Genomic DNA, 27,312 nt, shown 5'->3' on the forward strand with positions numbered 1-27,312 from the left:
GCACGGCACCCAATAGGAATCACATGGAAAATGGCAATCATGCAAGTGTGGATTCTCTTCTGACAACAGGGTCGGAAAGTCACATCCTCCAGCATATACAAGCTTTCAGCCTTAACTCTACCCCTGCTGGGGGACAGCTCACTCCACGGGCAGGACACCAACGAGGAGTTTTAGGACCAAAGAACGAACCTAGCTGGAAACGTACACAGTAATAAGAAAGATAGTGCCCAAGTTCTCCTGGAGTAGGGGAGTTCAATCAGCTATTTGCCCCATGGATTGGTGCAGACGTGGCAGGGGCTTCCAAGTTACAGTTTAATAGACACCAAAGCTTTCAATGTGTCCTCAGTATCATGGACAGGTGAGTTCTCCCAATGTAGCCCAACCTCTTCAAAGGGTTAAAGGTCAAGCCCACATGAGATGGAACTTGGTTTACAGCTGGATTGCAGGAGTGTTAACCAACCCGAAGCAGAAATAGTTTTACTTACTCGTTCTCCAAACTTCTGCTGCTCCTCAGCTTGTTTTCCCATATGCAACTGCAAAGAAACACAAGTGCTGATGGCAGAGGTCCTCATTCGGGGAAGGGCTCAAGAGAAACTGACTGAACCCCTACAAAGCCAGCCAGGGGACTCACTACAGAAGACTGAATTTGACCAGTGTCCATGTACACTCAGGAACTTCATGCCCATGGTGACCACCACCTCGCAGCGGGTTTAAGCAGCTGCAGCCACCCACAAGTGGAGGGACGTGAGGTCATTCCTCTTGGGCAGCCAGGATGAAACTCCCAATGCATAGCCTCATTCTTCCCACTTACATGAGCGATAGCAGCAAAATAGTAGATCTTCATCTGCACCAGCTTCTTCCAGTCCTTCTGAATCTTCCCCAGCAGCGAGGCTGTGTCCGAGTTCTCCAAAGCTCGGCAGGCCTCTTTGTAGTAGTCCACTACCTATGTGGAGAGACGGTCAAGAGGCACTTCAGGGTGGAGTCATAGCATCCGAATCCCAGGAGAAAGCCCTAGTGCAGGAGTAGGCAACCTATGGCAAGCGTGCCGAAGGCGGCACACGAGCTGATTTTCAGTGGCACTCACACTGCCCGGGTCCTGGCCACCGGTCTGAGGGGCTCTGCATTTTAATTTAATTTTAAGTGAAACTTCTTAAACATTTTAAAAACCTTATTTACTTTAAATACAATAATAGTTTAGTTATATATTATAGACTTATAGAAAGGGACCTTCTAAAAACGTTAAAATGTATGACTGGCATGCGAAACCTTAAATTAGAGTGAATAAATGAAGACTCGGCACAGCACTTCTGAAAGGTTGCCGACCCCTGCCCTAGTGCCAGTTAAGAACATAAGAATGGCCGTACCTGGTCAGACCAAAGGTCCATCCAGCCCAGTGTCCTGTCTACCGACAGTGGCCAAGGCCAGGTGCTCCAGAGGGAATGAACAGAACAAGGAATCAAGTGATCCATCCCCTGTCGCCCATTCCCAGCTTCTGGCAAACAGAGGCTAGGGACACCATTCCTGCCCATCCTGGCAAATAGCCATTGATGGACCTTTCTTTTTTGAACCCTGTTATGGTCTTGGCCCTCACAACATCCTCTGGCAAAGAGTTCAACAGGTTGACTGTGCGTTGTGTGAAAAAATGCTTCCTTTTGTTTTAAACCTGCATCTTATTAATTTCATTTGGTGACCCCTAGTTCTTGTGCTATGAGAAGAAGTAAAGAACACTTCTTACTTAACTTCCTCCACATCAGTCATGATTTCATAGATCTCTATCATATCCCCTCTTTTTTCCAAGATGAAAAGTTCCAGCTTTTTAAATCTTTCCTCATAGGGAAGCCGTTCCAGACCCCTAATCAGTTTTGATGCAGTTTTCTGAACCTTTTCCAATTCCAATGAATCTTTTTTGAGATGGGGCGACCACATCTTCACACAGTATTCAAGATGTGGATGTACCATGGATTTATGTAGAGATATGATATTTTCTGTTTTATTATCAATCCCTTTCTTAATGATTCCCCACAGTCTGTTCGCTGTTTTGACTGCCGCTGCACACTGAGTGGATGTTTTCAGGGAACTACTCACAATGACCAAGATCTCGAGTGGTAACAGCTAATTTAGACCCCATCATTTTATATGTATGTTTGGGATTATGTTTTCCAATGTGCATTACTTGGCAGGAAATTATAGGCAGGCTGGAGTTCAGGCTGCCACACAGTGCCCAGGTACTGCAGCTTACAGGGCTATCTCCATCAGTCGCAGGAAGGCCTGAGCCTGTGCCCTCATTCAGACAAGATCACGTCAAATTCAGACACTGACTAACTCAAATGACTTGATTTTTAACGGCTTAGTCTTTAGACCATTACTCGCTTGCCCTCACGCTCTAGCAGAGAGCTAATGTTCCCCACCCCGCCCCCACAGTCAGCACAGCAGTGAAAGTTTATAGGCATTTCCTTCTCTGCTTGCAAACCACCTCGGCTCGTTCCCGGGGTTCAGAGACTCCCATGGAGTTGTTCTTGTACGTGGCAGGGCAGTAGGACGGGATCCGTCTCAATCGCAGTTAACGTGCCACAGAGTGTAGTGCAGCAGAGAAAAAGGCGCTGGAGCAGCAGAGATCCCTGGGCAACTCACCTGGGCGCTGATCCTGGCCACGAGGAAACTCTTCCTGTTGTCCAGCATCGACTTCTCCAAGAGACACTCCTGAGCTTGGCCCTTCCAGAAAAAGCAATGGAGACGCTCAGCTCTTCCCAGAGACTTCACTGCATTCCTGAGCTCCTCAAAGTCACTCCTGCCCAAACCCAGCCAGCCCCAAAGGAGAGTCATTCAGCAGTGGCTCCAGTCTACCATGCTTGACAGGTCAACACAGACCAGCTTTCTGGTCTATGAGCCAGAACAGCTCATGAGGCTAGCCATGCACAGAAAGCCTCTTGTCTCCATTGCCATTCAAAGCCAGCTCATCAGTGGGAACCATAAGTCACGACCCCAAGGCACTGGCCTGCGTGAAGTGAGCACATGGATTCGACCCAGTCTCTAGTGGACAAAACCCCACCGCCGCGTTGGAGGGCTCAGGTGCGAGGTCAAGCACGGACTGAATGGCCTTGGAGACAGATCTCCCCTCTAACTTCCAGGGGCGATTCTAGGACTGAGGTACGTTGGTGGGCCCACGTAGGGGACAGGGCTGCACTGGCTCTGGAGACCTGAACTGAAAAACGCTGTAGGTCGGCCCCCGCCAGCACAGGGCTCTGTCTGCCCAATCCCGAGGGCGGTCAATCAAACACTTCCACCACTCTTTCCCCTAGCTAAGGCGAGCTGGCCACAGAGGCTGGACTTCACCTACGCTCAGCTTAGCCCAGGTACAGCTGTGGTGCTGCTGAGCCAATAAAGTCATCTCATTTGGAGAGTCAAAATCCAAACCCTTCCGCCCTTTCAAGGCCCGGGTGCTGCCCAGACAATGGGCATCAGCCTGATGTCTCCTGAGCCGCACATGGGAATGGATAAAGCGAAGAGCATGTAAGAGGCAGGGCGCTGTTATAATGGGATCTCCTGGTGCAGCAAGCCAGGCCAGCTGCCTTCACACCCACCTCTACCTTTCTTCTCTACAGGGAGAAGGACAATGTCAAGGTATTTCCATCTGCTCTGCCAACAGCCCCCTACTTCTTCCCTTACCATGTTTTACTCTCCTCAATTTGATGTTTAGAACTCCCTTCGCTACTCAGGCCATTAGGCCCAAGAGTTCAGTATCCCAACCCGACAGATGGGGACTGGGAACTATCTGAGGAAAGCGCGCAGACCCCACAACGCATGCATCCAGCCGTGCAACCCTGCGGATGGACAGAAAAATATTCCTCTTGCCCCTGTGGGGATCAGTGTATGTCCTGGAGCCGGACACATGATTCCTCCCCTACCACAGCGCTCTGGGATCTCTCCTGAACAAGGACAGACACCGGAAGACACTCTTGGCCACCTTTTTCAGACAATTTCCCTCTAAGCAGGCAGCAGGCTTACAATCTGCATGTGCCAAGGTACTGGGACAACTCCGTCTTTACCCAGGTCTGTCCAAGGGTGGCTCCCACTCCAACCGGCCTTTGAAAAATGAGACAAGGCTAGGCCCAATACCAAGTGCGTCGCCTTCTCCCCTCACCTCGCCAGCTTTGGTGAAATCCCTTTAAATGAACTGCATCTAACGAGCCTAGCCACTAGATCCCAGCATGAATGGTGAGCAGCAGCAAAGCCAGCGCCCACCCTTACCAGCATGAGGTTGATGTTGAGGTTAAGGATCTGGTGACTCATGTCCACGCTGTACGAGTGAGGGAAGTGATCCCGCAGGTAGGTGAAAGCCCCGGCTGCGCACTGGAAATGGGTGCAGGAAACCTTCATACCCTGGCCAGGTCCACCGCAGAAGGGGGAGAAGAAACATGTACGGCTCTAACGCACCCAAGCCAAAGCAGAGGGTGCTGCACAGAAGCCATGCTGCCTCGACTCCTGAAATTTACCAACAGCTGAGAGACGCAGCAGGATCTCTTTTAATTACCTTTTGCCTTCATTAGTGGACTTAAACCCCAAATGTTACCATCTTAAGTGGAGTTAAACCTTCTCCTGTCCCAGTTGTCCAGGCTTTCTTCACCTGGAGACTGGATGACCATGACACTCTACATGGGGTGACCTCATCAGACCACTCAGACTAGTGGGTGCCAAAAGCAACTACTGCTTATTACAGCCAGAAAGTAAGTCACCCCCTTGCTCTGGTTGCCATCTGGTTCCCAGATGGGGCTGGTGCTGATTTTCAGCTGTGAAATCCTACATGGCTTGGGAGATAGTCAGCAGAGGGACTCTCTTCCCAGGCGATGCTTCCATAAGCAAGGTCAGCTGGGAGCTCCCTGGGCCAGGAGAGGAGGGAGTGGCTGGCAGGACTCTCCAGGAGGTGCCCTTGCCATCAGGGTACGTGGCGTGGCCCGGCCCGTCTCTTCCGGGCATCTGTTCAGAGGGTATGGGAGGGTTTGTTATTGGCTGGAGGGAAGATTGCACGTGGGGTTACACTGGGGTGTTACATTACGTCAGGGTGCCCAGAGCTTGCTGCAGGCACTGCTATAGCTATACACTGTGTCAAGAAAAATCCCGTAATCACCCCTCTCCCCCAGTCCCAGGAATCCCAGCAGCTGGCAGAGCAGTTTTTGAAGGGATCGAGCCCCTGGAAACGTGACCAGTCCCCTCCGGAGATTAACAATCGCTATGAAAAGACTCGCCACCCTGCCGACCGTTGTGCTCTCATCTGTTTGTAAGAAACCACCCACGATAAGGGGTGGGGGGGGAGAGAGACTACGAGGTGTTTAGCATCTTTACCTCCTCGGAGACTCTCTTGTCCATGGCGCCCAGCATGGAATGCAATGCCCCTGTTGGGAACAGGAAATTCAGATAAGGCCACTGGCAAAATATGCAAGGCCATTTTTCACAGACCCCCAAGCCCCCTCTCAGCCCAAGCCTTGCTCCCACTTCACCCCATCCCTCAAGGCCCCTCCTCTTCCCTGCCCCTCCTCTTCCCTGCCTCTTTCCAGCCCCTCCCCTGAGCATGCCCTGTCCCCGTTCCTCCCCCTCCCTCCCGCACACTGCTGAACAGCTGCTCCCCCAGTGTGCAGGAGGCACTGAGAGGTGGTGGGAGGGGGACCCCTGGGGGTCCACGGAGCCCAGTTTGAGAAATGCTGACCTACACCAGTTTAATCCTTGCTGATTTTGCTTGTTGATAGCTCACTGAACTAAACTGCACCTATTTACGTGAGGGCTAAGCTGGTTTAAGAACAACCAGCTGGGTTTGCACTAGCTGAATTGGATCCATTTCAAATTGATTTAATTAAACAGGCGCAACTTTTCTCCTAGTCAAGGCCTGGATTGGCCTGCGGGGGAGGGGGACACATGGTGATGCTCTGGCTTGTCATTCATCGATCACAGTGAAGAGAAGAGCCCTTCGGAGCTGGCCCCGAAGATCAGCCTCACCCACCCCACAGGCACCAGCAGATGCCTGGGCTGAAGCCTCACTAGAGGGTCTCGTGCCAGGCACACACAACACAGCCAGGGTTCAGATCTGGCTGGCGTTCTAGTGGCCATCAGAGTCCACCAGAGCCAAGGAAACAGCAGCTCAATTGTCCGCAGTGATCATGGGAACACTTCAAGACGTCACAGCTCTGCTCTCCCAAGGCCCAGCACTTCCAGCTGCGGGCAGCTTCATGCCAACTGTCGCCACTGGCTGCCTGCTCTGAGCTGTGATCACAGAAAGGCCTGCAGGCAGATCGGCTGAATGCCCTGCAGTGGTCACCCCCTCCCACCACTCAACAGCAGGACCAGGCTGGACAGTGGACCCTTTGGAGTAGGGAACAAGGGCTAGCCAGGGAGGGCATTTCTCTGGTGCCAAGCAAACCCCAGGGCACTCTGGGCAACACATTGACAAGCCAGGCCAGTGGGTGGGCTCCAGGGCCTTACCGAGGTTATAGAGGATGCACGCCTGCTCATACTTGATGTCCTCATGGGTAACGGCCTTGCCAGAGAAGATCTCTGTCCTGTGAATGGGGAATCCGAGGGTTAGTGCCTACACTAGTGATCTGGCCAGATGCACACCCCGGGGGCCCCACGGCCACGTTTCCAGGGAAGGCAGACGGCTAACAACTGATGGCTCAGAGCTGGCAGGGGTGATCCAGATGATTTAGACTCACTTTCCTATGTAGCTGGCAGAGTCTGCTCCAAACTGACTGGGAGATGGGAAGCTGCTAGGTACATAAACCAGCAAACCCTGTAATGTTTGAGTGGTGCCAGGCCAAGTCTTCTTAGCCTACTAGGGAAGTGTTGTCTAGTAGTTAGAGGAGGGGATGGCATCGATCTCATCTAAAGCAGGGTCAGGCACATGGGTGGGAGCCCTCCAAGGAGCACAGCTGGGAAAGGTGTCACTTGTCCAGTAAGCAGCGCTCCTCCCTGCGAGGGGGCACTGTACCGATGGCACTGCCATGTTTCCGTCCTGCCCATCTGTGGGCAGTAGATTTGCCATGGCGCTCCAGAAGGGGACAGCCTGATCTTACCCACCAAAAGCAAGTTCGTGCTGTTTGAACATGTTTTCAGTTTTACACACCAAAGCTACAGGCTTGATTTTAACCTGAGGGGCTCCACTAACTGGGTGTCCCTTGGCAGACACAAGCAACTGATCTCCCTCCCCTGGCTCGGACACGCCTTTGAACACCAGGCAGGGATGGAGGACACGTGCTGCTCTGTCCAGGAAGGCGTGTCTACACATCAACAGAGAGCAGCCAGCAAGCAGCCCCAGCGGCTGAAATTCACTCTCTAGCCACAAGCCCCAAAGCCCAGCCTCCACCACTGCCATCAGTGGTGTAAACCAACCCCTCTTGGTCAGTCCTGTGCCCCCTCAGGGCCACTGCTGCACCCTAACGCACTGAAATCCCAGCAGCGGCAGGAAGTGCAATCAAGGGGGCTGAAGGGACAAGGAGGGCTGCATTCCAGAGGCTCATTGCACCGCTCGGAGAGCCAGAGGTGGCTGCATGTCAGTGGCAGGTGGAGCAATCGCTTGCTGAAAGGTGCTATAAAAAAAAATCTCAGTTATTACACTGCACTTCTAATAGCTTCCTCCATCCCCGACTCTCCCAGTGTGCTGCAAACCTCCCCTAATCCTCACATCCCCGGAGAGGGAAATACTCTGCTCCCCAGCGTGCAGTATTCGAGCTCTCCCTAGAGTCAGAGATGCGCATGGCATTCGGTGGAGAGCCTAGGGACGTGGCTCTGCCCACAGGGCGTGCCAGGCAGGGCTAGAACAGAGACTCGCTGCTGAGCGAGATCACATTGGGCACCGGGGAAGGACACAGTGAGGCTGGGGGGAGCTTGGTCTGGGTTTGTTCCATTGTACAGATCATTGGGAAGGCTGGCAGAGGGAGAGTCATTGGTGGCTGGATGCAGGATCAAGAAGGCGATTCCTAGAGAGGGGCAAAGGAGATTGCGCGAGGGGCACTGGTGGAGCACAGGGACACAAGAGACGTAGGTGGGGTAGGAATGAGCAATCCAGCTGAGCCAGTGGAGGAACGTGGGTCAGAGAAGAGAAAGGGGAATGTGCCTTCAGTCCATCCAGAATAGCACAGCTGGCAGCCTACGAGGGTCGGACATCACAGGCATCTAGGCAGGAGATTACCAGGGCCAAGGAAGAGGATGGGGAAATTGAGGCAAGAGACAAAACCAGGTCATACAGTGAGTCCACTGGTGAGCCCCAGCTTCAGCTCCTCTGCTCCTGCTGCCCAAAGAATCTCCCACTGGATTATGTCCAAGCCCCCAGTGTCGGCCACGGGTGCCCTGGCAGGGGTAGATAGCTGGATGCAGGGATGCCTGCTCCCTCCCCTGCCGCTCCACAAACCCCCACCAAACCGCTGCACTTACCATGTGACGGGGACAGCCGCCTCGTGCTCCGAGCCCATGGGGACGCGGCTCTGCAGGTAGTGAAGCTGGCCAAAGTATTTCCGCAGGATGCTGCAGCCCTCAAAGTCCCTGGGCACGCTCACGGCGTTCTGGAGGAGGAGGAGAGAAAGGAGCAGTGCTTCAAGGCAACAGGCCACGCCATGCTTACAGATAGAGGGCCTGGGCTGTATTTGGCTGGCAGCAAAATCCGCTTACGTGATTGGGGGAGGGAGATCACTCCAAAATGGCTCCTCAGAGGGACATTCCAGGGGTCAGCTGCAGAAGCCAGGGCATTAGCCACTCTCCAGAGTGTCCTCTTGGCTGGGATGAAGATTCCCCACTCCTTTCACACCCCTGGGGCGGACAGTTTCCCAATCCAGTGGTACCACTGCCATAAAGTGCTGCTTATGCCAAGCTCGGGAGAGGCCTGGGGCCTTTCTGTTCCGGAGATGATGGCAGCCAGGTACGTCACAACTCAGGAGACACCCACCACCCCACAACGCCTTCAGCCCAAGGCTTTCAAAGTACTTTGCTACATTAAATTCCAGGTGTCAGGCTGACATCCGGTCTGGGCAAACTCAGTGAAATGATCACTAAAAACAAAACACCTGGCAGCTCGTGACTGAGAGGGCCTAACCAGCACAGATTCCTGCTCGCCTCTTGGAATTCTCTCGGGAATTCCCTCAGCATGACAGGAAAGGAGACCCGGCAACGATGTGCTCAGACAGCCAAAAGGCCTCTGACAAGGTCCCACCAAAAGGCTATCAAAGAAGCTAAGTCATCATGGGGAGGGGGCAAAGTATTATCATGGATCAAAAACAGACAGACAGAAAACAAAGTATGATTCAATGGTCAATTTTCAGCACAGCAGATGGTTAACAGCAAGAACTGCAGGTTCCACACCAAGTCCCGTGTTGTTTAGTGATCTGGGGAGGGGAGGGGGGCGTGAAGGGCATGAGTTGAGAGTTACAAGGCTGACAAATGACAAAGTCAGGTTAATCGGGACCAGGGAGGGCTGCAAGGGGCTTCAGGGAGAGCTAACGGAGGGTCACTAGCTACGTACGGCCAGCAGGAACACTCAGTGCTCTCAGCATTCACAGCAGAATTCTGGAGGGGGTTTTAATACCAGGCTTCAGGGCTTAAGCCAATCTCTGTGAGAGATCAGACAACCCCCAGTCAGCAGGTGAGGGATCCTTCCACCGACACAGCTAGTGCTGGCTCCTGCCAGAGAGGGGCTAGTGGACTAGATGGCCTGTGAGTCTGATTCAGCCTGGCTGCTACCACAAGCTTAATATGAGTCAACAGTGTGATACTGTTGCAAAAAAAGCAAATGTGATTCTGGGATGCATTAACAGGTGTGTTGTAAACAAGACACGAGAAATCATTCTTCCGCTTTACTCTGCGCTGGTTAGGCCTCAACTGGAGTATTGTGTCCAGTTCTGGGCACTGCATTTCAAGAAAGATGTGGAGAAATTGGAGAGGGTCCAGAGAAGAGCAACAAGAATGATTAAAGGTCTAGAGAACACGACCTATGAAGGAAGGCTGAAGGAATTGGGTTTGTTTAGTTTGGAAAAGAGAAGACTGAGAGGGGACCTGATAGCAGTTTTCAGGTATCTAAAAGGGTGTCACCAGGAGGAGGGAGAAAACTTGTTCACCTTAGCCTCCAATGATAGAACAAGAAGCAATGGGCTTAAACTGCAGCAAGGGAGATTTAGGCTGGACGTTAGGAAAAAGTTCCTAACTGTCAGGGGAGTTAAACACTAGAATAAATTGCCTAGGTCGATGTTCCTGTGTCACAGGAGGTGAGGTGATGACCTGCGTTTTACAGATTGGGAAGGGACTTTCCTAAGTTCACATAGGAAGCCTGCAGCAGAGCTGTGCATTGCATGTGTCCCAGCTCCAACCACTATGCCACACTCCCTCAGGAGCAGTTTCCTCACAGATCGTTTACTATACAATTTTGGAGGCAGTGCAGTCTAGAGGACAGTGCACTGGACTGGGACTCAGGAAAGCTGGGGGCTCTTCCCGGCTCTGTCACTGACCAGCTGGGTGACCTCAGGCAAGTCACTTTCCCCCTTTGCGCCTCTGTGACCCCTTCCACCCTCTCAGTCTGATCCATTCTGGCTGCCAGCCCTCCAGAGCAGGGACCATCTCTCTCTGAACAGTGCCTAGAACAATGGGACTCCGATCTCAGCTGCGCCTCAAGGCACTACTGGAGCACAAATGAATGAGACTCTCCCCTCCCAGCAAGAGACTGACTTTGGGAAAGCAGAGACCCCATCATGGGAGCTGGGCAGGAAAAGCGTTCCCTTCTTCCAGCGGAGAAGAATGTGCTCACTCATCATTCCCATGCCAAGGCAATCACTCAGCAGCGTCAGAGCTCAGCCATAGCCTTATGGGAAACGCTGGTGCTCTCTCCCCGCAGCACGGCCACACAAACAGAAGAGAGCAAACCTCCCCCAGTGCAAGTGCTAAGTGCAACGCTCCATCAGCTGGGGAGCATAGCGCTAGGATTCCGCGGTGCTGCTCCTTAGTGATGTGCCTGGCGGGGCGTGGCTGGGTGCAGAAGTGTATTTTGTGCCAGGCCAAGCTGCTCCTTAGTACCCACGCCATAAGCACACCCAACCTCAGGGCTCCGCACACACAGAACAGGAGAAAGCTAATAGCACAACCCTGATGTTTTTCCCTCTGCGTTTTCAACCAGGTCATTATGGCTCCGGTCACTCCAGCTGGGTCTGCCGCACTGCTGCTGCCAGAAGCGGGCGCGAAGGCAGTCCTGCGTGGTTACACTGAAAGGTGCCTTGCAGTGACCGTCTCTGTTTATCCACAGCAATGGGTGCGTTGCCTCCCCTGCGCTGCCTCTCTACAGGGCAGTTGGGTTCCACAGCCCGTTCAGTCCTGGGCCTCTCTGCGGGGAGCGCTGCTGATCTCACGGACGCCTGTCAGCTGGGGGAATGTCACATCACCCCATGATGGAGAAGATAGGCTGGGAACTGACCTGGCCCTCGAGATGTGAACAAAGTTATCATCCAATTACCAATTCCCCGGGCCAGACAGCCCTCTCCAGCTTTGCCAGCCTGCAGTCTGGGCTCCGCTGACAGACGCACGAACTCCAGTGCCTGGCTTGGCTGGAAACGTTCCCCCGTCCCATGGTCCTTCCCCAGCTGATGAGCTCAGCTGTTGAGAGTGGCGCTGACCTTATCACAGCGCCCCACAAACGTCTCTGGGAACTCGCACACACTCAGCCACCCACAACAGCTCAGCTCAGCTCAGGGAATACACATCACAGCCACCAACTGCAGGCAGCTCCTTCCTCTAGGTCCCTGGTTTGACTCCAGAGGGGGCCAGCAGCGACCACTGATGGCTGTGCTGGGCGGCCCTGCAAAACCCAGGGCCACAGAGGGTGGGAGCCCCTGAGCCTACAGCATCTCTGCTTTGCAGGCCGGAAGCCCTGCCCAGCCCTCCCGCTCCCATTACCGTTTACCTGCCTCTCCTCCAGCCCTGTCTATGATGTGCTTCTCCGGGTAGCAGGGGTAGCACGGGGGTGGGGGCACAGAGGGGCCTTGTCGCAATTCCCCACTGATCCCTCCCCCCCTCCACAGATCTCTAGAAGGCCACTTGCCCTCGCAGAAGGACCCAGCCTCCCTGCCCCCACTAAAGAACCTCCTCTTCCCCCAATCTCATGAGATCCCTAGCGCTGAACTTCGTGCTGCTAGGGCCCACCCGCAGTAACTGCAGGGCCTGCCCAAGGAGCTGGGGGCCAAGCAGCCGTAGGGGAGCCTCGAGGTCCTTCCCCACCAGAGGGGCTGCTGCTGTTTGCGAGATGAGTTGTGGACACTGGTCCATTGGGACCCCCAACACTGAACACCCCTCCCCCCAAAACACACACACAAATGGCACCACCAGGCCCCCTTGTTCACTCTGACTCCAGCACCGAGCAGGCCCCAGAGAGCGAACCGAGCCAATCCCCCCAGCCCTCCGCAGGCACACTGGCAGGGGGCGCGGGAGGTGAGCATGCCTGCTGCAGTCCATGCAGCTGGAGGGCTGCAGGCTCCCAGGCTGGGGCTCCTTCAGTTCACACTGTGCCTGGGCCCCCTCCCAGCAAGGCAGTGGAGGTTTCACATGTACAAAGCTTCCCCTCCCCGTTACCGCTTGGCACTGGAGGGCCACGGGTGGGGGAGCAGACACCAGCACACAACTGTGGGCTCTACCTCGTAGGCTGCAGCCAGGAGATCTGGATTCTGCTCCCGGCTCAGTCACTGGCCTGCCCTTGGGCGAGTCGCTTTCCCTGCTGCCTTTGCCAGCCCCAGCTAGACTGTGCGCTCTGGGGCAGGGACTGTCTCTCCGTGGGACTGCCCCGCCTCGTAGCACTGTTACACACAGCACAGCGCCAGTGCACACTTACCTGCCGGAGCACTTCAAGTTTCTTCAGTTCTTCATTGTAGTTCTCGGGATTCTCGCCATAGTTCTTCAGAACAAACTGGAGGGAGAAAAAACAAATCAGAGCTCGTGTCTGGGACTGGTGCGCAGAGGAGAAATCGAGCACCACTTCCCGGAGCAGAGCCGCCCTGGCATTGCCGGCGCCCCAGCTGGAGCCAGACAGCAAGAGGGGCAGCGGAAACCCCTAGAAGGGGCTGTGCACGAAGGGTAGCAGAGACACTCGGGGTTGGGCTTTCGGGGTGTTGCACAGGCCAGACTGTTTCTGTTTCTGAGGAAGAGGCACTCAGGGCAGGATACTGAAAGCCCCCCTGCAAGGCCAGGGACATGCCACCAGTTCCCTGCATTGCCCCCACACAGCCCGTTAGCTGAGAGCACATGGAAGACACCTCCAATTTGAAGGAGCCCCTGTATTTCTTCAGACAGCGGGTGCCCCTATTTCCCTGCGGCCTTCAAGTGAGAGCCAGGCCTTTTGCAGAAGGAGCTCCGCAGCCTGAGCTCAGCTGGCCACCCTCAGCCCTGGTCAGACGGCCCTCAGCCCACAGAGGCAATGGCGTTCCAGACCCAGCCTGCAGACCAGTTCCCTCCTGTGGCCACGGCTTAGCAGGGACCGCGGCTGATCTTTGACTTGAGCAGCCATATCCAGCGTAAGTGGCCCAGGAGAGCGCGCTGCCAAACGTGAATCTGCAGCAATTGGCCACCACTGACCGGGTGACAGGTCTGCTCAAGAAGCAACACATGCTGCATCTTCCCTTGTCCAGCCAGGGGCTGAACAGGAGAAAGGTTTCATCACAGTTTCTTGTCCAATGGAGCCACACAGGCCCAGGCTGCCAATCTTTCATCTCCAGGTCTGCCATGGCTACCAGAAACTGCACACTTGTTAAGGTTCAAAGTGCCAAGTCAGGCTCCCAGATACCTACAGGACACTTAATAGGGTAAGACAGACCCACGTGTAACTATCAACCTATGCACCCTCCTCCAGCAACCTGCTACCACTCAGCTTTCCCGTCACATTCCCCTTCTCCCCTCCCCACCATGGCAGAGTCTCCGGAGGCATCGGTCTAGGTCAGATGACAAGATCCTCAGGGCAGGGACCATGCACTGTGCAAATCAAAACAGATCCTGGCTCTCTTCTCCACTGGGCCCAGTAGAGCACCCGACCCCCATGTCCGATGGTGCTCACTCTCCCATTTCCCCCCAGCAGCCAGGCCTGCATTGTTCCTTCCTGTGCAGCCTCCAGTGCTTTACCCAGCCCAAGCTTAAATAATGACTGCCTTTCCTCAGAGTTCAGCCCCAAGGCTGCTCAGCTCTGAAACGCAGCCACCTCTGGGGTGAAACACAGCAGCTGTTTACCAGCGCACAGCAACGTGAGACTACGGATTCAAAGAGAATCTGTAGGGAAGAGTCGGGAGACAAAGGTAGTTCTCAGAACTGAAATCCATCCAAGACACAGGAGGTAACAGCCCCTGGGATCTTGAGGGAACTCACATGAACAGCATGGCGGTTCTGCGTCTGACGGGAAAGATGGTGCCCCCAGCAACACCACGCCAAGGTGCGGAAGTGGTCCTGGCTTGAGAGCTAGGGGAGCCAGGGAGCCATCACCCGTAAAATCTTAGGGATTCCCCCACCCCAGCCAACCTCATGTAGCTTGGATGAGCCAATGGGGTCACAGGACAAGGAGCCACGGCTGCTGGCTACATGCCCTGACACTGTCTGTGCAGAGCCGCAGCACCACATGGGTCCTGAGCACTGCAGGGCACCTCGCCACGAGAGACGCCTGCAGCAGGGTACCGATCTGCTGCTCACTGTGCAGAGCACCGGAGGGACCGTCTATTTCTTGGGTGCCCGCAGGCACCAGACGCGGCGTGCTCCATTAGGGGCGTGCATTGTACTCTGGCAGCTGGAGCAGCTGGTTAAGGAGCAGCACTGCTCACACACAGGACAGGGCTCGATTTCTGGGCCCCACAGAACGTAGCAGTGTCACGGGGGGCAGGGAGCATTCGGCAGACATGACACTGACTGGAGCAGCAAGCGAGAGCCTTCGGAGCTACACACACAGCTGCATCCGGCAGCCCCTGGCCTGGGCAGGGCAAGGCCAGCATAGGAGACTAGGAACCAGGGCACAGGGAGTCTATTTGTGGCTCTGGCACTGCCTTGCCGTGGGGCTTTGGGCAAGTCCCTTCCTGTTACATGGGGAGGTCCAGCATGCAGAAGAGGGTAGTAAGGTTGTGGGGCTTAACGAAGGCTCTGAGCTCTCCGAGATCCCCAGCCAGTGCTACAGGATTGTGAGAGCAATGCTCAAGGGAAGAGGGCCCAGCCATGCCCAGTTGGCTGCAAACCAGCTGCAGAGAGACTCCTGAAGAACAATGTCCTTATCCCTTGTTAGAGACTGAGGCTGGTGATTGTAGACACGTACTGCCCTTGACTGAAGGAATATAGCTCCACACTGGCTAGAAACCAAGCTGCCTGCTGTGGTTTGGGGGAAGGGGCTGACCCCAGCTACAGATCTGTGGGGAGTCATCTTTTGGCAAACGTAGGGTCTGGGTGAATAACAGGCTGGGGAGATTCAGCAGCCGCATGGCTGGCAGACAGCACTTTGCACAGGGATAGCCAGGGGAACGTGCTGCAGAATCATCATGCCGGGTGGAGGGCCAGGATCCCTGATGTTCCACACAGGGGCACTAAGTGGGAGAGGTCAATGGCTCTCTGAAGGGGAGCTCAAGATTCGGCAGCTTTCCCAGACTCTGGGGGGGGGGGGGGAAAGGATTCCTAAGACAGAGGGAGCAGCCTGAAAAATCAGAACTGAACACAACATACCTGGCAATACCCCGCACACTTACCCAGTCCCAGTTCCTGGGATCCCAGAGGGCTTCCACAAACACCCTCCCAGAGTGGGCAAGTCAATCACATTGTACAGACCCAGAGATTGAGCAGCTTCCCCCAAAGCCACACAACAAAGGCAGGACTAGACAGCAGGAGTCCAACGCCCAGTGGCCCTGCTGTAACCATTGCATTGCACTGCCTCCTGTGACATCTGGTGAGATGAGTCACATCCAGGGCTCCTATGTATGTGTCACAAGGTCCGTAGGATGAAGAGAAAAGCAACTAGCTGCAGGCCGTCCCCACCCACGGGCAGAGCACAGTCCATGGGGAGATTGCCCCTCACCGATGCTCGCAGCCTGCACGGGAGAGGATCCAGAGCATTCAGACTCCCAGCACTGCTCATCTGCCACTCCAGTTCCAAAGAACATTAGGAAAGTCCACATTTCATCAGCCACCAAGCACTCCAAGGAATGACACGGGGCAAAGAGGCTGATGGCCCCGCAGTACTAGTAGGAGCCAGAAGAGGGGGGATGTACCATCCAGAGGAAAATGCTTTTCATGACAGAAGACACCTGAACGCACAGCCATCCTACGAAATCCATAAGGATCTCAAGATGCAGCTCAGCCATTAGGGAGGTAAAGGAAGCCCTACCTCGTTTCTCTTGTGTCAGTGGGGCGGAAGAGGCTGGGCAGGAGGGTCACACACACACACACACACAATGGGAATGCACTGGGAAGAACTCAGCAATCTAGTCAGAGTGAGAGAAACCTCTGTCCTCTAGGTCACCGGGTTCAAATCCAGCCCAGCCCAGCCATGACTCACAGCTGTTACCACCCCCAACTGCTCGCTGACCCGGATGCCCTGAGTTGGTGGCTTCAGTTCTTTTCTTAAGGGTGGATAAAAACAAAATGATTTGTTTGAAAACAAAACAATTTTTAAATAGGGGATTTTGATTTAAATTGGATATTTTGATGTTGCTATTTAAATTATCGTTTGTTTTTTCTTTTTAAAAATAAGCCTGTTTAAAGTGAAATCTGAATCTAATACAAAATATGTGAAGGCCTAAAATGATAATCTCAGCACATTTAAGTAAATAATTACGCTGAATCCATGAGCCTGTCAAAAACTTTGAGTCAAAGGCCACTTTTCTAGATGAAGAAGAATCAGGGGGAAAACGTTGGAGGTCAAACTTTATAAATACGGCACAACAGGGCAGCCTAAGTAACGTACGAGACCGTCGTGTTTTCAAGAGACTTAGGCAAGTAGGAACTTAAACCCCACTCACTTTCATTCAGGCATTTTTGAAAATGTTCCCAGGTTGACCTGAAACAATTAACTTACTCCACCACCTACAGTTAGGCCCCCCGTTTAATAAATCATTTAGCTGGAAATGTGAAATAATGCATTGATAAGTGTAGGTATCCAAAACTTTTAAGGTTTTGTTTAATCAAAATAAATGTTATATTCTGTTGTATGTTTAGTTAAACTCCAGTTTCCATCGTAATGAAGCTTGACATCATGAGCAAAAAGTTACCTAGGAAATAAGCAATACCTCATTTATCTTTTCTAACATACTAAAAACCTACAATTAATAAGAATCTGAAAATATTGATCTATATAATTGCTTAAGTAAGTGTATATATAGTTATACTGTATCCTCCTATGTAGCAAAAATAGGTACCAAATCCAGCGTAAAGGCTCTGTTTCATTGCAAATCAACATGTTTTAATGGTTAGATCAACCTAAGACAATGTGCCTTTCTTTAGAACTGTGCAGCTGGGGCCTGGGCCAACGCTCACGGGAGGCAGCCCCACGCTTCCAGCCCCACTCCACCCCCAGACCAGCTCCATCCTCAAGCCGTGCTTCTCCTCCAGCCCCCAGTCCTGCTCTGCCCTCAAGTCCAGCTCTGCCCTCATTCCCTTTCCACCTCCAGAGCAGCTCTACCTCTACCCCAGCTCCTCCTCCATTCCTGCCTCTAGCCCCAGCTCTGCCAAGGAGGAAGCATTGGCTGTGCAGTAATGGAGGGGGTGTGGGGACGGATTCCCTTAATGGTAAGGGCGGGCATGACTGGAAACATCTGCGCACCATGTTAGAATAACAGAGGCACACATGGAAAAGTTGATTAAAAAGATGCTTTCAATCCAGGCTTTCCACTTGGTGATTTAAATCGTTATCTTGATATAAGCCAACCCATCTTGAGAGCTGTCCTCACCAAAGCAGCCCCTTCATAACAGGTGCAGCAGAAGGCCATGGAGACTAACCGTTCTACTAGTGTGGGGGTGGCCAGGCACAGGGCCAGGCGGAGCTGGAGGCCAGCAGAGCAGCCACACAGCAATACAACACTCAGATCACCATGCACACGGGGGCTGTGCTCACTTGGTGTGGCGCTAAGGCAGGAGTCGGCAACCTTTCAGCAGTGGTGTGCCAAGTCTTCATGTATACACTCTAATTTAAGGCTTCGCGTGCCGGTCATACATTTTAACGTTTTTTAGGTCTCTCTATAAATCTATACTATGTAACAAAACTACTGTTATATGTAAAGTAAACAAGGTTTTCAAAATGTTTCAGAAGCTTTATTTAAAATTAAATTAAAATGCAGATCTTAATAGTTTAGTGTGCTCCTTGCCCTTGCTGAGTTTTCCAATGTCTGGCATGTATTTAGATACTTTCAGCTGCACACGGACTTCTGAGTTATAAGTTGATAACCGGCTGGCAGGAAGTCAGCGGCTGGAACCCCAGATCGGCGGCCGAGGTGAGTGGAACTGGCAGCTGGTAGGGCTGAGCAGGGCCGGAAGCCTGGACCCTGTCTGGCAGGGGGCCTGCCCTGGAAGCAAGGTGAGTGGGGCTGCGGTGGGGACCCCAGATGGTAAGGGGTCAGCAGCCGGAACCCCAGAGTGGTAGCAGGCTGAACGGGTCAGCCCACCCAGCTCTAGGGTTTCAGGTGTGGGCTGAGCATCTCATCTGGGGTTTCCACCACCGGCTCCTGCCAGCTGGGGTCTCAGCCCACTGCCAGCCTGGGGGAAGGAACCCCAGGCCAGCAGCGGGTGCTGAGTGGGACCGGTGGTGGGAGCCCGGCTGGCAGGAGCAGGCGGGGGAAACACCAGAGCGATGGCGGGCTGAGCGGCTCAGCCTGCCACTGCTCTGGGGTTTCGCCTGCCGGCTCCTGTCAGCTGGGCTCACAGCCCGCTGCCAGCCTGGGGTTCCTTCCCCCAGGCCAGCAGCGGGTGCTGAGTGGGACCCCAGCTGGCAAGGGGCCAGCAGCAGGAACCCCAGAGCGGTGGTGGGCTGAGCAGCTCGGCCCACCACCCTCTAGAGTTTCCACCATCGGTTCCTGCCAGCTGGGCTCCCAGGCCAGCAGCGGGCGCTGAGCAGGACCCACGGTGGGAGTCTGACTGGCAGGAGCCGGCAGCGGAAACCTCAGCCCACCCTGCGTGCCATCAAAAAATCGGCTGACATGCCATAGGTTGCCGACCCCTGCGCTAAGGCTTCTGGGAGCATATCCCAGCATTCTTAGCACTGCAGCAAGCCAAGCCTCGCTATGCATTTTCCCAGTGACCCGTGGGAGAATTCGTCTGTCCTTTCTGTGCACGAGGGGTGGAATTGTGGGAAGGCACCGGCGGACAAATGGCACTCTAGTGTGGATGCAGGTGTAGCCCCACTTGAGCAGTCACGTTAGCAGTGCTGAGTTGTGCTCACTCACATTTTAGCGTACGTCCCCCTGAGGCCACCCAACTGGAGTTAAAAGCATCGCCACACCTAAGGCCAGGATCCTGTGTGGGGATGGGATTGGAATTAGGGGTAACACTTTCGTCAGAAGTTGAGTTAACGCTTCAGTGAGGACCAGCCCTACGATCGTCCCATAAAGCCGTGATAAGAACACCCACAGCAGCCAGAGCACCCAGCCGCCCTAGCCCGGAGAACCACCAGAACTCAGACCTGACGGGTTACTAGCTAACGTGGTAGAGCTGGTTTGAGCACAAGCCAAAAAAGGTCACTCTCTGGACTGATGGCTTCCGCCAGTGAGTCTGTCAGGCTTGTCCTTAATCCAAACAAACCGATGACTATAAGAGACTGAACATGAAGCTGCACCCAACCAGCCAGGAGGTTTATAATCCCAGGGCCTAATATAAAAGGAAAATTAAATAGGATCTCCCCCGTTAACTGCACAAGCCCAACTCCTCCAGCCTACTCAGGGCTCCAAGTAGTGGCAAGCCAGTGTAGAAACGAACTGGAACCAAGGGTGGAAAGCAGATACTCAGTGATTAATCAACTTCCCTAGCATTTCCCATTTGAGGCTGTAGCAGGTCACAATACTAGGCTAAGCCTCTCAGCCCCACGTGAGGTGGGTATTATCCCCATTTCCCAGGTGCAGGAGGAGAGAAAGAATTCCCAAAGGTCATGCAGCAATTCGGCAGCAGAGCTCGGATCAGAACCCAAGAGTCCTGACCCTGCCGCTCAGCCACAGGGGGGCCCTCAGCAAGTCACTGAGCCTCTCCATTACCTCACAGGGTGCATGTACGTATGTAGAGGGGACAGGACTAAGTCAACACATCTTCATCAAGGGCTTGGAGACCATTGGATTTTTAAAAGTGCTTTTGCCAAGCTTAGAACTTACTGATGTCGGACAGATGCTACCACCGTGCTCACCAGCAGCGCCTCCTCAACCTCCAGGAGTTTAAACCAAGACCTGTTATCCAACCTCCCTACCACAACCAAAGAAGGGGGAGGACTCCGAGATCCCAGATGATACGCTGCAAATCCCATCTGCTTCACCACTCAAGGTAAACACATGGAAGAGGAAAATGCAGACGGTAAACACCCTGACGTTTGTCAGGTTAAAAAAAATCAGATTTGTTTTAAAAATTATATGCTGTACCTCACTATTGCCTGGATTATTAAAACTGAAGGCACTTTAAATTACTTTTCACTATTTCTGCATCTCTCCACCCAGTACTGAAATTGGAGGAGTCAGTTTGTCTGCTTTCTAGTTGGTTTCACTTCCCGTTTCACATACCAACCAGCAAAATGCAGAGAAATCTTTACACCTAAAGAGAAGAGTTGCACAAAAGTATTTCTATTAATTTCAGATTTCTCAGACTTTGCTTTTTTAAACAAAGAATAAACCCGAGGTTTAAACATGCTTGAAGAGACAGCACTTGCTCTGACCAAGTGGTAAGAGCATCCCTCATATGCAGCCACGCCTGCCGCACAGCCATGTGATTTTAAAATGACTGCCTTGTTTTGGAGGCCACCCTCCTCTAGGTAGGCACCTATCACTCCACCCACTGCAGGAGAAGTTCTACTGATGGCCAGCACTAGCAGACAAACCGGAATGGCAAGGACTGTTTCTAAGTTACTATCATCACCATGTCAGCAACCTGCAAAGCATGACTCAGCTCTCTGGCCTGCATTAGAAAAAGCTGAGGAAGGTCCAACTACTTGTGGTCAACCAAGCTCCCATGACACTTTTCCCAGAGATCAGGGAGACGTCCTTGACCAGTCATATTCTGCTAAGCTAAATTCCCCTGGAGTATCAAATGAATACCAGACATTTCACTCCCTGTCTTCCAAACTGTGCTGTGAAGTGTCAGACCAAGACAGCCCTTAAATGCAGAGTAGTCATTTAGTTTGTAAAATGTTTTGAAATTCTTGTGGACAGGAAGCCCTACAGAAACACCAATCCCTAGGTGGAATTTTCCATTTGTAGCCTTGTACAGTCTCCCTTTAAAAACAAAAAATGCATCAACCAAAACCTGAGTGTCGCTGTATAGAACAGGTGCCCTTCCACCCAAAAAAGCAAAAAGAATTTTGGCCATCATACAAAAATAATATGAATTAGTACTAATGGAACATTTCGCAAACAAATCTCAAAGATGGCAAGTATTTTCTTTTACCAAAGTTAATACAAAATGGTCACATATCATACTCATTGACACAGATGGAAAAACAGAGGGGTCCAAGGGACACAGCCCACTTGAAATCTAGCTAGTTTTAGAATAAACAAGTTAAGACAGTTTCAGACACAACCCCTTACCCCGACTGCCCAGGGCCAATTTGTGTTTTACAATCACCTTCCTTTCCCCCCCCCGCCCCGCCCTTTTTGCTGTGTGAAGGGCCAACAGACAGAGAAACTGACCCAAACTATCAGGGAAACAATGAAACTGACCCTGAACAAACTGCTGTCAAAGTCAGAGACCAACCTTTCAGTTCTAGACTCTTAGCCGTTGTTGGTAACAATGGTAGTGAAACATCCCCAGACCGAAGAGCAATATTTAAGCTGGTCTCTTCCTCTGGGACTTAACACAGAGGAACTCAGCGACCAAGTCTATCTGCAAGTCCCTGCTTTATAACACTGCCTCTCCTTTGCCATAGCACAGGATTTTACAGCAGCAGAGTTCTCAGGTAGCCTCTAGTTTCCAAAGATAAGAGACCGAGGAGTACAGCGGCCCCTTGCTCTTTTCTCTACTTTCTTAGGACTTAATTCAAACTCCCTTAAAGCCAATGGAAAACCTCCTGCTGGTTTCATCATTGGCTTTGACAGACACTGGATTGCATCCTTATTAAATAAACATTATTGAGACCATCTCAAAAAGCATAGATTAAATAATTTATTGATTACAGTGAGATGGGGCAGGACGGCTCACACTTGCCTACACTTCAAAATTAGGTTGTCATAGCTATGTCTCTCAGGGATGTGAACACACACACGTGCCCCCCGCGACATAGCTCCGCCAACAAAACCTGCAGCGTGGATGCAGCTATGCCAACAGACGAGGGCTTTGTCGAGGTAGTGAATGTCATTTGGAGTGGTGATGTTCCTATGCTGGCAGAAAAACTCCTGTTGGTTTAGGCTGTCTACACCCTAAGGGGCTATGTAGTGTAGACATACCCTCAGTTTGGACCAACTGGGCATCAAACTCTAGCAAGTCAGGGTCCATGTTATGGAAATCTCCCACAGAAGGTCTGCTTAAGCCCCTTGAGAGAATGCAGCAGGAGTGACCCTGCTTTGACTCTCTTTCCCATAACCCTTTGAGGCTCCCTCCTGGGGGATTTCTGCCCCTCCTACCTCCTTTAGAATCATCTCTTTGCATGACTTGGGACTTCATCCCATTTGCTGGTGAGACAGTTCCTCTTGAAGGTCATTACATCTCCCATTTGCCCCCTCTGACAGTACATTTGATCTGGTTGGGTCTCTTGACCATTGACATCTGGTACTTTGGCTTTATTGAACAGGGCTGAGTGATCCCAATGAAAAGCAACCTACAAATGGATTAAATGAATACTGCACTCTCAGAAAGTCACTGGGTCCAGACACATGGGAATGATGTAAACTCTCATCCTCATTTTAAAACCCATGGGAAGCAAACACCCAAGTACGTCTCTCAATCTAGTGAAGGTACCAAACCGGGCTTTAGATCCCGATTTACCAGCATCCCATAAGGCCTTGGGGCCATCTCATTGCCAGTGAGAATTACTCCCACCAGAAATAAACCATAGAACAGAACCCACTCCAAGCTGGACTCAGCACCTTCCGGGGCCTCCTCTCACCACTGCTGTCTCTCCCAGCATGTGCAGCAATGGGTTACGCTGTGTCACAGGACGGATCCTGAGCTGCAGAGGCCAGAGGAGGGGAGAGAGAAGAGGAAGGATGTGGCAATGGGATGAGAGGGGCCCGAGGAAAGCCACGTGCCGTGGGGACACTATTTGCCCATGCCAAGCCTCACTCTGAACGAGACAAGCTCTCAAGGCAGGTTTTTAAATCGCTCCCTCTCATGACAAAGAGTGGTTCAGTGAGACACTTCACTCCTTTCAAACTCTCCCAGCTCTCAGACTTGGGGCAGGGAGGGGTGGGGGTACCAGCACATGCAGCCCCACTCTCCACCTCCTCAGAAGCATTTTCACTGAACCAGGACTCACAATGGGTGCAGCTTCCAGTGGCGCGGGGCCGGGGGGGGTAACGAGCGTTAGTGGGCCCAGAGCACTGGCTAACACGGCCAGGCCAGCTGCCCTGGGCATGGGGGGGGGGGCATCTCCAGGCTGAGGGGGGTATGGACTGATGTATCACTGTGGGGAGGGCAGGGACAGACTCGGGCCTCAGGCCCAGCCCCACCACATACACTTACCCCACAGTTACCAGTAACCACCCCCGGGGTGATCTGCCAGAGCAAGGGCCCCACGAGCTACTCCCCCCCCCCACTCACATACCAATCCCCCGCCCTCCCCATCAACAGGTCTCTCCTCTTCCCCCCCACCCAACGGCCCCCGGCCTTCCCCAACCCCCCCTCACACCCCTTCCCCTCCCCCAACGGGCCCCTCCACACCCCTTCCCTCCCCCTCCCCCAACGGGCCCCTCACACCCCTTCCCCTCCCCCAACGGGCCCCTCCACACCCTTTCCCTTCCCCAACGCCCCCCCACACACACACACCCGCCCCTCCCCCAACGGCCCCTCCCCCAAAGCCCCCCCAACACCTGCCCCTCCCCCAACGGCCCCTCCCCAAACGCCTGCCCCTCCCCCTCGCCCAGCGGCCCCTGGGGGCTCCCTCCCCCCTTCACCTTCTTCACGGCCTGGTTGAAGCCGAACTCCCCGGCCTCCTTGAGGTCCAGCCAGATCATGGGCATGCGGGGCACGGCCTCCATCCCGGCCGCTCCGCGCCCGGAACGCAGCAGGCCTGGAGCCTCCCTAGCCCCCGCCCCGGCCCGCCGCGGAGCCTCACCGGAAACCGATCTCCGGAAGTCGCCGCGGAGCCTGATGGGAAATTGAGTCCTGACGCTGACTCCCCTCCTGCTGGGGGCGGGGCACAGGCTCTCCCCTGGGGCCCCTCCCCCCTGCTGGGGGGCAGGGCACAGGCTCTCCCCTGGGGCCCCTCCCTCCTGCTGGGGGGCGGGGCACAGGCTCTCCCCTGGGGCCCCTCCCTCCTGCTGGGGGGGCAGGGTACAGGCTCTCCCCTAGGGCCCCTCCCTCACTGCTGGGGGCGGGGCACAGGCTCTCCCCTGGGGCCCCTCCCTCCTGCTGGGGGCGGGGAACAGGCTCTCCCCTGGGGCCCCTCCCTCACTGCTGGGGGCGGGGCACAGGCTCTCCCCTGGGGCCCCTCCCTCCCTGCTGGGGGCAGGGAACAGGCTCCTCCCCTAGGACCCCTCCCTCACTGCTGGGGGCAGGGAACAGGCTCCTCCCCTAGGACCCCTCCCTCGCTGCTGGGGGTGGGGCACAGGCTCTCCCCTGGGGCCCCTCCCTCCCTGCTGGGGGCAGGGAACAGGCTCCTCCCCTAGGGCCCCTCCCTCCTGCTGGGGGCGGGGCCCAGGCTCCTCCCCTGGGGCCCCTCTCTCGCTGCTGGGGGTGGGGCACAGGCTCCTCCCCTAGGGCCCCTCCCTCACTGCTGGGGGGTGGGGCACAGGCTCCTCTCCTGGGGCCCTTCCTTCGCTGCTGGGGGGCCAGGGCACAGGCTCCTCCTCTAGGGCCCCTCCCTTCCTGCTGGGGTTCAGGGTGCAGGCTCCTCCCCTGCTCCTGGGGGGGCTGGAGGTACACAAGTGGATGTCTTCTATCCTTAAGGGTGTCACTAAAGAACGCCCCCCCCCCATTCTCCGCCCCTCGCTCCCTGCCTTGCACTGCTGTATTCCTGGGTGCTGGGGCCAAGAGCCGCCTGCCCTGCAGTGTGTCCAGCTGTGGGGCTCTGGGGCCTGGTCTGCCAGAGCCATTCCCCTGTTAAACTGTAGCACGTCACAGCAGCGCATGGGCTAGAGCACGTCTCAGCACCAAGGTCTGAAATGATCCGGGATCGGAAATGACCCCCGCAGCCTCCCACCCTGGGCTCAGACCCAGCCAAGATCAGCTGTGAGCGGAAGCTCTGCCATCGGACACGTTATGTGTCCCATGTGGCACAAGGGCAGTGGGTCTTGCACCCAATCCCAGCGGGCAGGTCTCCATATAACAAACCCCCCTGCAACTGGGAGGCCCCGGACTGAATGGATCTGGAGACGGGGGACTCTGTCACCCATGCAGGCGGGTGCTACAGGGCCCAGCTGAGACACACTGGCAGGGCACAGGGTGTGGGAAAATCGCCCGACTACTTCCCGTGCTTGTGGATAACGGCGGATGTCAGACTCCAGGACTGTTCAGCTGTCACTTTTAACCAGCGTCAAAATTCACGTGTCAAGAATCACCTTTATGATAATTTCACAGATACATTTTGCACTGGAAACCAGGCCCCCATTAATCCTCCAGTAAAAAGCAATAGACAAAGAGGGACAGAGTGGGGGGAAAAAAACATAACATTGCTGCTCAAATACTGGACCTGCTGCTTTTCAATAGATGCAACTGGTGAACGTGTGGCTGTAGTGAGGTCTGGCCCCTCTGATCCCTTGACCCATTGTGTGCAGGACACAGCACGCCTGTGGCTCTACCACCACCTAATGGAGTGGGGGTATAGGAAGCCCCTGGGTAAAGATGGCTGGATAACCTTGGTGCTGGCACTGGGACCTGATGAGATCAGAGAGTTTCACTCAAACTCCCCTGTACTGAGCTAAAAGATCTCGGCTAAACCAAAACATTTCTTTGCCTGCTGCCAATAAGCCAGGGGCTGAGAGCAGTGGGGGAGGTTGGAGGGGGTTGCAGGGACAGCCCCGTTCAGCTGCTGGCCAGTAAATTGTTATGCTCTGTGCCCTTCTGTCCCAAGCAGAGAGTCTTATCCATTAGTGAACATTCCCAGGCCAGGCCCAGCCCAGGTGCTTGCAGACAGCACACACTGGCAGCGGACACACGCTCCAGACCCAGAGAGGGCTGAGCTGAGCTGAGCTGACCCTAGATTTCATGGGGGGCTCATGTGAAGAAACCAACTTCCTGATGCCCCCCACTCCTGGCTGTATCCCATCTCTGCACCTTGATTCCCTCCCACACCAGAGCAGGTGTGACTCCAACCCAAATGCAGGGGAGACCCTAGACATGTGGAAGGCAGCCCTTGGATAGTGGGGGGCTGAAGGGGATCGTCTAGCCCAGGGGTCCCAAATGTGCAGGCCCTGGGGCAGCTGCCCCTGCAAAGGAAGAGAGACACGTGAGCAGCAGTGGAAGAGGGGGAATGTAGAAATAACCATGCTGATCCAGCTGGTCCAGTAGCCAGTCTCTGGCCGTGAATGATACCAGCTGCTTTGCAGGCAAGCGCCTGGAACTCCCATTTTCGACAGGCATGCAGTAAAATCCCCCTGGGGAGATCTCTTCCTATCCCCAGACTTGTGCCCTGAAGCAAGGAGCCCATGATATAGAGAAAGGCCTTTTGGGAATGCTTCTACGCTCTTGACTTCCATGATATCTTGTGGCCATGAGTTCCACTGGCTAATCCCAGCTTTGACTGTGACATCCATTGATTGCTTTGGGTGTCCCCTTGAACTTGTAGCAGGAGAGGATCAAGGGATTGGGTGACCAGCAGAGGATCAGCTTCTGGCCAACCCTATCCATACCCTGCTTCGTTTGATACCTCTAGTGCATCCCCTCTCTCAGCTGGAGTCAGCCCACCCCAGGAAGGGTGTGAGATCCCAGAGGCAACACAGGTGGGGAGAGGGCTGCTCCCACAATGTGCCTCACTGCAGAGCCACAGGGACCATCTGGTGGGTGGTGGGAGAGGTC

General features: G+C 54.1%; 1 protein-coding gene across 3 annotated transcripts in view; it reads right to left on the reverse strand.

Annotated features, from left to right (window-relative positions):
- The window catches only part of PTPN23 (protein tyrosine phosphatase non-receptor type 23), a 41,742-nt gene extending 17,350 nt beyond the window's left edge, over window positions 1–24,392 (reverse strand). For 2 of the 3 annotated variants that reach the window (XM_030549780.1, XM_030549779.1), the window contains exons 1-9: window positions 24,252–24,392; window positions 12,842–12,916; window positions 8,419–8,546; window positions 6,472–6,548; window positions 5,341–5,390; window positions 4,249–4,380; window positions 2,632–2,712; window positions 812–943; window positions 486–533 (exon numbers count right to left, since the gene is read on the reverse strand). In XM_030549780.1, the coding sequence (XP_030405640.1) occupies window positions 486–533; window positions 812–943; window positions 2,632–2,712; window positions 4,249–4,380; window positions 5,341–5,390; window positions 6,472–6,548; window positions 8,419–8,546; window positions 12,842–12,916; window positions 24,252–24,335 (807 nt within the window). In that variant the 5' untranslated portion in view covers window positions 24,336–24,392. Of the gene's footprint in view, window positions 1–485; window positions 534–811; window positions 944–2,631; window positions 2,713–4,248; window positions 4,381–5,340; window positions 5,391–6,471; window positions 6,549–8,418; window positions 8,547–12,841; window positions 12,917–22,763; window positions 22,958–24,251 lie in introns of all 3 variants that reach the window. The other variant, XM_030549781.1, reaches the window with a different exon arrangement.
- Between the last annotated feature and the right edge of the window lie 2,920 nt (window positions 24,393–27,312).

This window comes from Gopherus evgoodei, chromosome 2 (assembly GCF_007399415.2).
Source record: "Gopherus evgoodei ecotype Sinaloan lineage chromosome 2, rGopEvg1_v1.p, whole genome shotgun sequence".
In the NCBI taxonomy this organism is placed as follows: Eukaryota; Metazoa; Chordata; order Testudines; family Testudinidae; genus Gopherus; species Gopherus evgoodei.